The sequence below is a fragment of the Dendropsophus ebraccatus genome, chromosome 3, assembly GCF_027789765.1.
Source record: "Dendropsophus ebraccatus isolate aDenEbr1 chromosome 3, aDenEbr1.pat, whole genome shotgun sequence".
Classification (NCBI taxonomy): domain Eukaryota; kingdom Metazoa; phylum Chordata; class Amphibia; order Anura; family Hylidae; genus Dendropsophus; species Dendropsophus ebraccatus.
Genome location: NC_091456.1, coordinates 176,598,581 through 176,613,995, shown reverse-complemented (window position 1 = coordinate 176,613,995; position 15,415 = coordinate 176,598,581). Strand labels below are relative to the sequence as shown.

The 15,415-nt window shown below is 45.6% G+C and overlaps 1 protein-coding gene across 2 annotated transcripts in view; it reads left to right on the top strand.

Annotated features, from left to right (window-relative positions):
• Window positions 1-662: 662 nt before the first annotated feature.
• Window positions 663-15,415, top strand: part of ME2 (malic enzyme 2) — a 38,082-nt gene continuing 23,329 nt past the window's right edge. Inside the window, exons 1-6 of one of the 2 annotated variants that reach the window (XM_069964815.1) lie at window positions 663-775; window positions 5,262-5,398; window positions 10,491-10,612; window positions 10,856-10,989; window positions 11,660-11,809; window positions 13,904-13,979. In XM_069964815.1, coding sequence (XP_069820916.1) covers window positions 10,505-10,612; window positions 10,856-10,989; window positions 11,660-11,809; window positions 13,904-13,979 — 468 coding nt within the window. In that variant the 5' untranslated portion in view covers window positions 663-775; window positions 5,262-5,398; window positions 10,491-10,504. The remainder of the gene's footprint in view (window positions 776-5,261; window positions 5,399-10,490; window positions 10,613-10,855; window positions 10,990-11,659; window positions 11,810-13,903; window positions 13,980-15,415) is intronic. The other variant, XM_069964816.1, reaches the window with a different exon arrangement.

Sequence of the window (15,415 nt, the reverse complement as noted above, 5' to 3'; positions counted from 1 at the left end):
GTCTTCAAGTACTTATCAGCTGATGTATGTCCTGCAGGAAGTGGTGTATTCTTTCCAGTCTGACAAAGTGCTCTCTGCTGCCACCTCTGTGCATGTCAGGAACTGTCCTGAGCAGGAGCAAATCCTCATAGAAAACCTCTCCCGGCTCTCTACACTGGAAACAATACACCACTTACTGCAGGACATACAACAGCTGATAAGTACTGGAAGACTTGAGACTTTTTAATAGAAGTAAATTATAAATCTCTGGCACCAGTTGATATGAAATAATAATAAAATAAAAACCCTTTAATGGAGGACTGAAGCCGGTCTGACAGGATTTTGGTGACATTATTTGCTGCACAACAAACGCTGCTGCAGGTGTGAACACGTCCTTGGGGTACACAGGCGGTTATTTGTCCTGAATTCATTTGCAATATCCGAGGCAGTACGAAATTACACATAATGACCCCAGGAATGATCCCATGAAGCTCCATAATTTGCAAGATAAGCTCAGACCCCCAGGGCAGTATGTGGTGGTGGGTGACAGCTTGGAGGAAGCCGATAGTAGCGAGGAGTCAGCGCGTCAGGGAAGCCCAGCAGCGCCACATAGCGGCTACGTGTGGAACTGCAGCCGGCCCACGTTTAACGGGGTTTCCTCTGGTCCCAATCAGCAGCGCGCCCGGAGCCCCGCCCCTTTCCTTCTGCCACTGTTGCTCCATCCTGCGCTCCCCGGGCCGGTGCTGCCTGCAGCCTCCTGTCCTCCTCGGCGTCCGCTCCGCTCCCGGACCTGCAGGTGAGAGCTGTGCGGGGGCACCGTGTGTATCACCGGAGCCCAACCTGTGTCTGTGATATGTCATACTGTGTGCTGAGCCAGGATATCTAAGCCTAGAATGTGTGATACTGTATACTGAGCCAGGGTATCTGAGCCTGCAAGGTGTGATACTGTGTGCTGAGCCAGGGTATCTGAGCCTATCCTGTGTGCTGAGCCAGGGTATCTAAGCCTAGAATGTGTGATACTGTATACTGAGCCAGGGTATCTAAGCCTAGAATGTGTAATACTGTATACTGAGCCAGGGTATCTGAGCCTGCTAGAATGTGTGATACTGTATACTGAGCCAGGGTATCTGAGCTACAATGTGTGATATTGTATACTGAGCCAGGGTATCTGAGCCTACAATGTGTGATACTGCGTGCTGAGCCAGGGTATCTGAGCCTACAATGTGTGATACTGTATACTGAGCCAGGGTATCTGAGTCTACAATGTGTGATACTGTATGCTGAGCCAGGGTATCTGAGCCTACAATGTGTGATACTGTATACTGAGCCAGGGTATCTGAGTCTACAATGTGTGATACTGTGTGCTGAGCCAGGGTATCTGAGCCTGCAAGGTGTGATACTGTGTGCTGAGCCAGGGTATCTGAGCCTAGAATGTGTAATACTGTATACTGAGCCAGGGTATCTGAGCCTAGAATGTGTGATACTGTATACTGAGCCAGGGTATCTAAGCCTAGAATGTGTAATACTGTATACTGAGCCAGGGTATCTGAGCCTAGAATGTGTGATACTGTATACTGAGCCAGGGTATCTGAGCCTACAATGTGTGATACTGCGTGCTGAGCCAGGGTATCTGAGCCTACAATGTGTGATATTGTATACTGAGCCAGGGTATCTGAGCCTACAATGTGTGATACTGCGTGCTGAGCCAGGGTATCTGAGCCTACAATGTGTGATACTGCGTGCTGAGCCAGGGTACCTGAGCCTACAATGTGTGATACTGTGTGCTGAGCCAGGGTATCTAAGTCTACAATGTGTGATACTGTATGCTGAGCCAGGGTACCTGAGCCTACAATGTGTGATACTGTATACAGAGCCAGGGTATCTGAGTCTACAATGTGTGATACTGTGTGCTGAGCCAGGGTACCTGAGCCTACAATGTGTGATACTGTATACAGAGCCAGGGTATCTAAGCCTAGAATGTGTGATACTGTGTGCTGAGCCAGGGTATCTGAGCCTATCCTGTGTGATACTGTGTGCTGAGCCAGGGTATCTGAGCCTATCCTGTGTGATACTGTATACTGAGCCAGGGTATCTGAGCCTATCCTGTGTGATACTGTATGCTGAGCCAGGGTATCTGAGCCTGCAATAAGTGATACTGTATGCGGAGACAGAGTATCTGAGCCTAGAAGGTGCGATACTGTATGCTGAGCCAGGGTATCTGAGCCTGCAATGAGTGATACTGTATACTGAGCCAGGGTATCTGAGCCTATCCTGTGTGATACTGTATGCGGAGACAGAGTATCTGAGCCTGCAATGAGTGATACTGTATGCTGAGCCAGGGTATCTGAGCCTATCCTGTGTGATACTGTGTGCTGAGCCAGGGTATCTGAGCCTATCCTGTGTGATACTGTATGCTGAGCCAGGGTATCTGAGCCTGCAAGGTGTGATACTTTGTGCTGAGCCAGGGTATCTGAGCCTGCAATGAGTGATACTGTATACTGAGCCAGGGTATCTGAGTCTATCCTGTGTGATACTGTATACTGAGCCAGGGTATCTGAGCCTATCCTGTGTGATACTGGATGCTGAGCCAGGGTATCTAAGCCTGCAATAAGTGATACTGTATACTGAGCCAGGGTATCTGAGCCTATCCTGTGTGATACTGTATACTGTGCCAGGGTATCTGAGCCTATCCTGTGTGATACTGGATGCTGAGCCAGGGTATCTAAGCCTGCAATAAGTGATACTGTATGCGGAGACAGAGTATCTGAGCCTAGAAGGTGCGATACTGTATGCTGAGCCAGGGTATCTGAGCCTATCCTGTGTGATACTGTATGCTGAGCCAGGGTATCTGAGCCTGCAATGAGTGATACTGTATGCTGAGCCAGGGTATCTGAGCCTATCCTGTGTGATACTGTATGCTGAGCCAGGGTATCTGAGCCTGCAATGAGTGATACTGTATGCTGAGCCAGGGTATCTGAGCCTATCCTGTGTGATACTGTATGCTGAGCCAGGGTATCTGAGCCTAGGATGTTTGATACTGTATGTTGAACCAAAGTATCTCAGCCTATCCTGTGTTATATGGTTTCCTAAACCATTGTATCTGAGCTCATCATGTGTGATACTGTAATTCTGAATCAGGGTATCTGAGCCTAGGATGTGTGATACTACTGAGCATGTGTATCTGAGCTCATCATGTGTGATACTGCTGAGCATGTGTATCTAAGCACATCATGTGTGATACTGTTGGGGGGGGGGGCAGCGTCCTGTGCCGCCATCTGCTTGTGTTTATGCCGGACACATCTGCCTTGTTATATAGATTGTTGTGCAACCTGATGAGGACGGAGAGAATATGGCCGGCCCCTCCCCCCCCCCCCCCCCCCCCCCCCCTCAGTCACCTCTGACCCCCTGTGCCCTCACCTGTTCTTTACCTGGTCTGACCTCAAGCTTCTGTGTGTAGCGGGCAGGTGCCATATATACCAGTATTTCCCAAACTATATCTCTCCAGCCGTGGCAAAACTACAACTCCCATCATGCCCTGACAGCCCGAGGCGAGTTGTAGTTTTGCCACAGCTGGCGAGCCTAAGTGACAGTTCCCCCTATAACACCATATAGATCCATCCTATTCTCTAACCTAGTTATGCAGTTCTCCATACTTCCTCCAGCTGTGACATCTGTTTTGCAAGAGGTCACATGACCGACGCTAAAACGGGGAACCGAAAGAGGTGAGCACTGCTGTAGCTGATGGGGGGGGAAGGGGGGGGGGGGGCACAAGATGAAAAATTGGTGCATTTTATTCAAAATAAGGGAGATCAGCGCCACCCTGCCTGGTATTGCAGCGTTTACTTGAATGGGACTGAGCTGCAGTACCAAACATGACCTGTGTTCATAGGTGGTGCTGTTTCTAAAAGGAAGCAGCCATGTTTTTCTAATTGTATATAATATAATGCTTAATAGTCTGTATCTGTTTCTGAGAAAGCTGGGTGACTCTTTGGTTCTTGTGGTTGTCACCCGGCTTTCCTAGTTTCCTGATTGACTGACCTGTAAACACTCTCTAAAGTCCATTAATACATCACCGGGTCACATGACTGCGGACGTTACCAGATAACACAGTATTAATAAGTAGCTCGTGCAATAACCAAGAGACCTGGTGCAGGGACATTTGCCAAAAAGGGGAGGAGCTACCATCAGCAACCAATCAGAGTCCTCAGATTGAGTGCAACTATTTGTAATGTTTTATGTGTAGGTGTGTGCTAATATGTGATAATCCTCTATCCTACACCACACAGGACACCTCCTCCTCTATACTACACCACACAGGACACCTCCTCCTCTATACTACACCACACAGGACACCTCCTCTATACTACACCACACAGGACACCTCCTCTATACTACACCACACAGGACACCTCCTCTATATACTACACCACACAGGACACCTCCTCCTCTATACTACACCACACAGGACACCTCCTCTATACTACACCACACAGGACACCTCCTCTATACTACACCACACAGGACACCTCCTCTATACTACACCACACAGGACACCTCCTCTATACTACACCACACAGGACACATCCTCTATATACTACACCACACAGGATACATCCTCTATACTACACCACACAGGACACATCCTCTATACTACACCACACAGGACACCTCCTCCTCCTCCTCTGTATACTACACCGCACAGGACACCTCCTCCTCCTCCTCTGTATACTACACCGCACAGGACACCTCCTCCTCCTCCTCCTCTGTATACTACACCGCACAGGACACCACCTCCTCCTCCTCTGTATACTACACCGCACAGGACACCTCCTCCGTATACTACACCACACAGGACACCTCCTCCTCCTCTGTATACTATACCGCACAGAACAGCTGACAAATCCTTTTCTCTTTCATGTATTTGTAGGATAATCTTTTCTTCCCCATCTTATTGCCATCTGCTGCTCCTCAGCCTGGTTTTCTAACATCGGGTGTGGTGGGCGGCAGATGTCTTGGGTTACCTTTTGTGTTTCGTTTTATTTCAATGCTCCTTTGTCATATATATATATATATATATATATATATATATATATATATCATCTGCCTGTCCGGTCCGCATTACATGTATAGGATAAGGACGGCCATGTTTCTTCCCACCCTATCATTATCCGTGTATATTTTCTTCTTCCAGTATTGATCCCATGCGGCTTTTGGACGCATTATCTCTCTCGTTATCACCTCCCATTTGCTGCATAAATAATTGAGTATTGTTGTTTATCCAGGTTAAGAATGAAAACAAGACTTGCAGCACATGCAGCAGAGCTGAGTTTGTCATGCAGTAAAACGCGAATTTCCGGGAAGTCCAAGAATTTTTTTTCTTTATTCCTTTCATGCAGCTGCTGTGGAGTTTCTTATCCAGGTCAGCCTGTCAGTGTAGATGAGGACTTCCTGCTATGCCGTCTGATAATCTGCAGGGACGGCATCTTCAGTGTGTCATCCTGATTACCTGCGATCTGTGAATTAGAGCCTGCGCACGGGAGCTTACACTCCATTAGACACCTCACATGTTTTTGTCATTTCTTGGTTTCTGTACCACTTTATAGTTATCTAAGCTCAATGACATCACAGCTATGACATCACTATGGTCTTCTTAGTGATTGGCTGCAGGGGTCATGTGATGATGTACATGGAGGAGATTTATCAAACCTTGTGCAGAGAATTGGTGGTGGAACAGTTACCCATAGCAACCAATCAGACTCCAGCTTTCATATAACCTGAATTCTGATTGGTTGCTATGGGCAACAGCTCCTCTGCACTAGGATTGATAAATCTCCCCTATAGGCCTCATTTATAGAAATATAGGGGGAGATTTATCAAACATGGTGTAAAGTGAAACTGGCTCAGTTGCCCCTAGCAACCAATCAGATTCCACCTTTCATTCCTCACAGACTCTTTGGAAAATAAAAGGTGGAATCTGATTGGTTGCTAGGGGCAACTGAGCCAGTTTCACTTTACACCATGTTTGATAAATCTCCCCCATATACTCTGTTGCCCATGGCAACCAGTGCAGCTTAAGTCAAAGCTGTTCTGTGATTGGTAGCTATATAAAAGTGATGGCCTTCTTTCAGGATTGGCGAGGAATATTAGATCGGTGGTTCCAAGTCCATGCAGCGGTGTAAGGTGTTGCATCAATGCCCACTCATGAGCAGAACGCCACTTAAAGGAGAAGTCCAGCGAAAATTGTTATTAAAGTATTGTATAGCCCCCCCAGAAGTTACACAAATCACCAATATACACTTATTACGGGAAATGCACATAAAGTGCTTTTTTTTCCCTGCACTTACTACTGCATCAAGGCTTCACTTCCTGGATAACATGGGTGATGTCACTTTCTGGATAACATGGGTGATGTCACTTCCTGGATAACATGGGTGATGTCACAACCCGACTCCCAGAGCTGTGCGGGCTGTAGCTGCTGGAAAGGATGATGACAGGGGGACACTGAGGGACACAGGGCACTGGAGGGGACACTAAGCATCCCTCTCCAGCAGCCACAGCCCGCACAGCTCTCGGAGTCGGGTCGTGACATCACCAGGAAGTGACATCACCATGTTATCCAGGAAGTGACATCACCATGTTATCCAGGAAGTGAAACCTTGATCCAGTTGTAAGTGCAGGAAGAAAAGCACTTTATAAGCATTTCCAATAATCAGTGTTTATTGGTGATTTGTATAACTTTTGGGGGGGGGGGGGGTGGCGATACAATACTTTAATAACAATTTTTTTGCCAGACTTCTCCTTTAAGGACCTTCTACCACCACTGTAATAGTATGGCGATGCAAAGATGAGCAGAAGTGAACATTGACAAGGCCGCTGCAGCCCCTTCAAGCATCCGATCACTGGAGATGCCATAGAGTTGAATGGGGTCATGTTGGGACTTGTGGGTTGTAACCCTATTCCATTCATTTACCTTAGCCCCCATGCAGGACAATCTGTGTAGTCCTAACCTATACAACCCCTCTAAGGATGTATCATTGATATCATGCCCTATCCATCTAACCCTATATGTTTCTGCCTTGTAAATGTTGGGCAGATGTCTGATCTTTGTTGTCCGCCTGCTCTGGCTGTGTAGGACTGTGTGAATCAGGAAGCTCCAAAGGTTTTTATGGATCTGCAGTCTATGGCGGCTTTCTGCAAGGCCTCATTGATCAGGAAGCTCCGTCCATGTGACTGCTGTCTATTAGAGACCTCACCGCCCGCATTTGGCTCTGTCAGCAGAGTCTCATTTCCAGGCCACGTCTGCTGATGGTGTGGTGTCCTGACATTGCTGGTTTCTGTTCCCGGTTGGTTGTGTAAAGTAATATCCTGCCCGTGCCCTGCTGAACCCGCCTGTCACCACCCGGCACTGGAGCGAGGAGCTGTTCTTTTTTTAGGTGTCTGACTCTTGGCAGTCATTTGTGTTTGTCATGTTATACTGCAGCCACGTCTTTTTTATTGTCTTTGACTCCTGTAGATGTTAATGGATCTTAAAGATATGTTGGGTTGTGAGATCAGTAATGTGGGGGTGTCTGGCAGCCGCCCGCCCATCCTGCCCCCTGTGTGTTCTATTAGGATTTCCATAGAGAATTGCTGGAAGGGGTGGCCATGTATTACGTGCCTGTCTGCTGACTTCAATGGGGTCATCTGCTCCCTGTTGACTTGTATGGTGAGATGATAGGGAGGTCATGTGTGGCTGACATGACAGGTGTCTGCAGCTCCTCATCACTGTCCATCTGTTCCTTTTGTTCTCTGGACATTAGTGCAACCTCTTTACCCCTCCCCATCCTGTGCCGGGGAGGTCCCTGCCGGCAGCCCGGCTCTGACCACTCTGCAGGTCACTGCACTAAATACCCCAACTACGCTTAACAAAACTGCCTCGGGTTTTTTATTGTCAGTTATAGAGGGCATAATATGATGTGTATCTAAGCCTGTTATGTTGTGATACTGTCTGCTGAGCCAGTGTATCTGAGTCATATGTGATCCTGTGTACTTAAAGGGGCTGTCCAGCGAAAATCTTTTTCTTTCAAATCAACTGGGGTCAGAAAGTTATATAGATTTGTAATTTACTTCTATTAAAAAATCTCAAGTCTTCCCATACATATTAGCTGCTGTACGTCCTGCAGGAAGTGCTGTTTTATTTTCAGTCTGACACAGTGCTCTCTGCTGACATCTCTGGCCGAGACAGGAATTGTCCAGAGCAGGAGAGGTTTTCTATGGGGATTCATACGAAACCGAGACAACAGTTCCTGTCTCGGCCAGAGATGTCAGCAGAGAGCACTGTGTCAGACTGAAAGTAAAACAACATTTTCTGCATGACATACAGCAGCTGATAAGTATGGGAATACTTGAGATTTTTTTTTATAGAAGTAAATTACAAATCTATATAACTTTCTGAAACCAGTCGATTTGAAAGAAAAAGATTTTCGCTGGACAACCCCTTTAAACCAGTTTATCTAAGCTAAGCTTTTCATGAATATTTTCGTAAGTGAATGTATCTAAACCTCTAGTTTGTGATGATGCTAAGCCTAACGTGTGGTAGTGTGTACCCAACCGGTGTATCTAAGCCTGTCATGCATGATTTTGCCTTGCCTGATTAATCTAATCTAAAGTGTTGCACTGTGTTGAGCGTTTGTATCTAAGCTTATGTAGGATACTGTTTGCTGAGCTAGTGTATCTAAGCCCGTTATGTTATACTGTCTATTAATCCACTTTATCTAAGATTATGATGTGTGATACTGTCTGCTCAGCATATGTATCTTTGCCTGTCATGTGGGATACTTTCTGCTGAGCTGCTGTATCCAAGCCTATTGTGTCATACTGTCTGCTGAGCATGTCTATTGAAATCGTATTGTGTGATATAGTCTACTGGACAAGCTGTATCTAAGATTATGATGTGTGATACTGACTGCCGAGCACATATGTCTTATATAGGCGAGCTGTGTATCTAAGCCTGGATCTATCCGTTTATTTTGTGTACAAGTCTTTTATGTGTGACACCACCTGTGTATCTAAGCCTTTCTTGCATGATACTGTCTTCTGTATCTAAGCCCTACCACATGTTGAATTTCTGTATGTAGCCTCTGATTTCATATTGTCAGTGTATCTAAGCCCGAGATAACCAGAGAGAACCACACAGTACTACATTCGCCTCATTAGAGAATCCTTTCTGACAGGAAGAGTTGGCTGAGGACCCTATGGTCATGTCATCATGGCTTCTGTTATCACAGTGAGAAATGAGTGGAAGATATGGAAACCTGCGAGATGCCCCACTAATCTGGTGTCCATCTCTGCCATTTATATGTATGTCCCCTTTAAGGCGGCGTCTTTGGTAGGTGATGATTAGTCAGTAGCTGTGAGTCAGTGGGTGTGTTACACTATGGCGGATCTGCCATCCTTCAGAGCGCTGTTTACCTGCTGGCAGCTTTCCCAGATGACAGAGATCGATGGTCGGGCAGCACATTTATTATGGGATCCTTGAGTTGTCATTGGGGATGACTGAGCACACAGCGGGCAGTGCCAGTGGGGTACACGGGAGAGTGGCACTGACTGTTTTTTTGTGCCAGATACTATATCATTACTATGATATTCAGCAACAAATGGGCCTGACCCAATGCTAAGGGCAGGGCAGGGTGTGATGCCACGTGTGCCAACCCAGTATTACCTTGTGCATATCCTGATAGAAACCCATCACAGCGCACAGTTATAGTACCCAACCAGACTGTATTATCTATCCTATCTATCTATCACATAGTACTACATTACTGCGGGCACTGCCACCCTACATACCCTCAGCCTGTGCGGAACATCTTTGAGAAGGAAATGTGATTGACAGGAAGCTGACAATGCTCTTTGGGAAGAGGTTCCTCAGCAGCTGGGGTAAAGAACAGTTATGCAGACCCCGCTCTCTTTTCTGGGTAGTGAGATTCTGCACCAAATTGGTATACTACACAGTACAGTGCCTCAGCTGCTGCAGAACCTCACCTCTTGAATCATATTGACTATTAATAGAATGTTTACCGAGTACAGAATAAAATAACCGGAGGACAAATTTCTGTGACATCTTATGAAACCCCGGCAGTAATTACAGTCATAATTATAAAGTAACCTCTTGGGGATTCTGTCTTTTGCACAGATGTAGCAGAGCTGAGGGTGTCTGATGTAGCAGTGCTGGGTTTGCCAATCAACCTATCACATGGTTGTATTGCAGGATCTCTGCATAGTACTTCAGCTTAACTCACTGGGGAATTTATCAATGCTTTTTGTGTATGTTTTTGCAGCTTTTTTCCTTGTTTTGCTCAGAAATTTGACTTTTTACATCAGTTTTCTGGTAAAACCATTGATAAATTCCTCGCACTGTGCACACATGTCAAACCAGCTCTGCTACACCTGTATGAGTCCTCCACAGTAACTTATTGGCCATTGCATCTGTTACATTGTACAGAACCAAACATTCTATATTTTTGTCTTTCTAGGTTAATCTTCCATAATGTTGTCCAGACTGAGAGTGGTGGCGAGGTCCTGCGCCCTGGCCCACCGCGCCGTTCACACCAAAGAAAAGGGAAAAGCTCTACTGCTCAGTCCACGGACAAACAAGGTGAGAAGCGGCCGTGATGCTACGGTTGTCAGCAGGGGGTGCCAGACTAGTACCCAGAGGGGCCTTGATAAAACATATTGCATCACAACCACCTAACCACCTGCACGTGGATATGATATAGAATCTGTTTTTGTTTCCTCTTGACTGCTCCCCCCCCCAATACTGTCCCGGACGCATCAAAGCTATGAGCCCATCTTACATGTAGTTGTGGATTTACTATGTTTACTCCCTATCGCCTTTCAGGGAATGGCCTTCACCTTACAAGAGAGACAAATCCTCGGCCTACAAGGCCTCCTGCCTTCCAAGATTGAGACCCAGGACATTCAAGCTGCCAGATTTCACAAGAACCTCAGAAAAATGGAAGATCCACTGGAAAAGTAGGACTTTTTATTCAAAGGGGACTAAGCACTTGAGCTGCCATCCCATATTATATGGTTTTCTCCTGACAACAGATATGGAGTCAAAAAAGGATCAAGCGTTTTGGATTATAATTACACAGTCATATTTGTTCTTGGGGAGATAAGCCGTGGCCAGAGAAGTCTGTTAGCAGCTTTTACAGATGACTATGTTCAGCCAGGCCAAGTCTTAAAGGGGTTGTTCACAAAAAATGTTTTTCTTTCAAATCAACTGGTGCCACAAAGTGCCAGAGATTTGTAATATACTTCTATTAAAAAATCTCAAGTCTTTCAGTACTTATTAGCTGCTGTATGTCCTGCAAGAAGTGGTGTATACTCTCCAGTCTAAAGTGAGCCATACTTGCTTAAAGTACGTGCCTCTAACCTTTGGCTCTTCTGGTGTCTCAGAACTACAACTCCCAGCATCTTGGGAATGTAAAATTATTCTTCCCTGGAGGGTCTGAGATCACTGGTGTCCACTACTTTTTGCACAGTATCTTCTATGGTTTCTGCACTGTAGCAGCCTGCGTCTTCTTGCATAAAACACGCTCTTCTGTATTGTAATTACCTGTCATGTGACAATCAAGCTCCTCCCAGGATAATACCGATATGTATCGATTACTGATGCATCATGTGATCTTTCTCTCTCCAGGTACATCTACATAATGGGCATCCAGGAGAGAAACGAGAAGCTGTTCTACAGGATATTACTGGATGACATTGAGCGCTTAATGCCCATAGTGTACACCCCCACCGTCGGACTGGCCTGCTCGCAATACGGACATATTTTCCGAAGACCAAAGTAAGGAAGTATAAAATCCTTGAATTTAGAAATTCTTTTTAAAGTTTAATTTATTTTTTGCTTATTTCCAAAAACAGAGCCACCCCCGTCTCCAGGCTGTGTGTGGTAATGCAGCTCATGGCTATTCACTGCAGTGGAGTTAACCCATTAGTGACCGCCGTATCTGCTTTTTACAGTGGTCACTTCAAGGCTTTATTCTGTCCCCGTCGGCTTTTTACAGCAGGGACAGAATAAATGGTACCGGCGCAGGAGACCAGCTGTCAGCATGGCAGCTTATCTCCTGCTGCAATTACCCGGAGCGGTAATTTACCGCTTTCGGTAGCATTGGCCAGTTATGACAGCGGCATGTTACGGGTTCTGGTAAGGTGCAGTGATATACTCACCTGATCAGAAGTCCCGAGGCGAGGTCCAGGCTTCTGATCGTCGCCATGTCAATCCCAGCGATTGCCAGTGAGAATGCCAGTAATGTACACTAGTGTAAAAGTGAAAGAAAAGTTTGCACCAACACACGCAAAAAAATCTCCCCCAGCCCTCCCAATAATAAAATTGCATTAAATTCCCTATATAGAATAAAACCACATAAAAAACATAAAACCTATATATGTTTGGTATTGCCACGTCCGTAACGACCCAACCAATAAAATTATTTTATTATATCACATGACATGCTGTAAAAGAAAAATAGAAAAAACTGCGCCAGAATTTTATCAATCCGCTTACGAAAATACGCCATAAAAGAGATCAAAACATCATGAGATGAGGAAGGGCTGGAGCGGTCCGGCTGGCCTCCTGAAACTGGGTGAAGGCCGCCCGGCCCCCTGCTAGAGCCCGGGATACTCACCCCATCTCGCCAACGGAGATATCCTTGTCAGAAACCCGGTGCGCGCGCTGCATAGATGAGTCCGACGCCTATAGAGAATGACTGCTCTATTCATTCTCTATGGCCGTTGCGTCGGACTTATCTCTGCAGCTAGTGCGCCGGCTGCCGACAAGGATATCTCCGTCCCGGGACCGGTTCCAGGAGCGGGACTTGGCGAGATGGGGCAAGTATCCGGGGCTTTAGTGGGGGGTCGGACGGCCTTCACCCCGGCACGGAGGGTGACAGGTTCCCTTTAAATAACACACATTACAATGTTGTATAATTTTGTAATGTGTGTTGTTTAGTGAAAAAATGTTATACACCGCACTACCCCTTTAAAGCCCAAACTAGCTGCAGCACTAAGGGGTTAAAGGGGTATTCAACTCAAACATAACTTTTGATATGTTGCTGCCCATGAGACTAACAGTGAGACTAACAATTCCTTTCATACTTGTTATTATCTATTCAGCCTCCTTTCCCCAGTTCTGAGCTGCTGCTATCTGCTGAAAACACAAAAATCTGTGTGTGAGCTTTTCTTTCCCCCTCCCTTCTGATGGCTGATGTAAACAAGTCCCTGACAGACTTTATCTGTAACTTTGTAGATTCTCTGTAATGTTCAGAGGGTTAATCTGAGGTCAAGCTGCTAATGAACACACTGTGATTAATCCTCCCAGCATTACAAAGAATCATATAAAGTTGCAGATAAAGCCAGTCAGGGACTTGTTTACATTTGCCTTCTCAGAAGGGAGGGGGGAGGGGGAGACAGACAAAGAGAGGCTCACACACAGATTTATGTGTCTTCAGCATGTTTGAGTGGAATACCCCTTTAAGCTGCAATACAACACATCACCTATCGATTCCATGTTTTTATAATACTGAAAAACACAGCTGATTTCTTTTGGAAACAGCACCATCCTTGTCCGTGGGTTGTGTGTGATATTACACCTCATTTCCATTAAAGGAGTAGTCCGGCGAAAATTTTTATTAACTTATTGTATTGCATTGCCCCCCAAAAGTTATACAATTCACCAATATACACTTATTACAGGAAATGCTTATAAAGTGCTTTTTTCCTTACACTTACTACTGCATCAAGGCTTCACTTCCTGGATAAAATGGTGATGTCACTTCCTTGTTAAGGGCAGCGGGAGATTTGGAGCTATGTATCAGAAAATTTACATTGAGGCCTTTGCTTAATATTCTGCTTATTTCTGTGTGTTCTATTTTTCCTCTAGGGGTCTGTATATTTCCATCCTGGATAAAGGACATATCAAATCTATTCTGGAAAACTGGCCTGAGACAGATGTTAAGGTATTAGAAGTAATTTTTTTAATAACCGTTCTTAAAAGGGTTATCCGGTATTAAAAAACACAGCTATTTTCTTGCTAAAACAGCACCACCCCTGTCCTCAGGTTGTGGGTGGTATTACAGGTAGCTACGCGAATAAAATAGAGCTGCAAACCCCCCACACCCAAACTGAGGACGAGAGTGGTGCTGTTTCTAGATGAAAGCGGAAATGTTTTTCTTTTCTCTTTATTACTCTAAAGATCTCTATTCTTGTATACAATCCAGAGGTCTAAAGCTGGGGATTTGTTATCCATTCTTGACAACTCTCTTAAATACAGTGCAATAACCGTCGGTGCCCAAACGATCTACACATCGGCACCAAATAGGACTTATAATTATTATTTTTATTTTTTTTAACTAAGGAAAGTGGTAAATTCACTTTTATAAAACTTTATGTCATAGAAACAAGTCAAACATTTTCATTGATTGTGGTCCAGGGGTTTAGACCCCAACGATCACGAGAACCGTAGAATGAGCGAACGAGATGAGCGAACCGGGTTCGGGTTCGAGTCCATCCAAACCCGAACATTCGGCATTTGATTAGCGGGGGCTGATGAAGTTGGATAGAACTCTAAGGTTGTCTGGAAAACATGGATACAGCCAATGACTATATCCATGTATTCCACATAGCCATAGGGCTTTGTCCAAGTTCAGCAGCCACCACTAATCAAATGCCGAAAGTTCGGATGGACTAGAGTATGCTCGAGGTTCGCGCATCTCCTGCAGTGAGGTTGAGGAAGGAGGCGATTAGCTGAGCATTTTTCCCCACCTGGTGGGTGTTTCGATTGACACTGATTGATCGAAACTTTTGACGTTTCTGTGACATTCCGTAGTCGTAGTCAGGTACAGTGTAAAAGAGTCAAGATTTCCTGATAATAAGCAGTGAATGAGAGAGAGGAAAGGGGGGGGGGGCTGGGGAAAGTCTTTTTAAATGCAGATAATGGCATATTTGCCTAATAAACTCAATTACAAAGTTTCTTAAAATCGCCTGTACTATTGATTTCTGCAAAAAAAACAAAAAAAAAAAAACAACAACAGTGACACTTTAACACTGTCCTTGCCACTTAAACATTAATGGACAGGGCTTAATGTAAATGGGGGAGGCTTATATAGCCCGGTATATTTATACTAGTTAGTGCTAGTAGATGGCATGAACAATAGTGTAAATCTATGCTAGCACAGATATGTAAATGAAGCACATAGGCATCAACCACAGGGGCAGATACATTAACCCCTTAACGACAAAAAGCGTATAGGTACGCCCTATTGCCGGTAAGGGCGTTCAGAGCGGCGACCCCGCTCTGAACCGCGGCGGTCCCGGGTGCCGCGTGTAGCCCGGGACCGTAGGTATTAGCGGGCACGGTCCAATCGCCGTGCCCGCTAATACAGTAATCAGATGC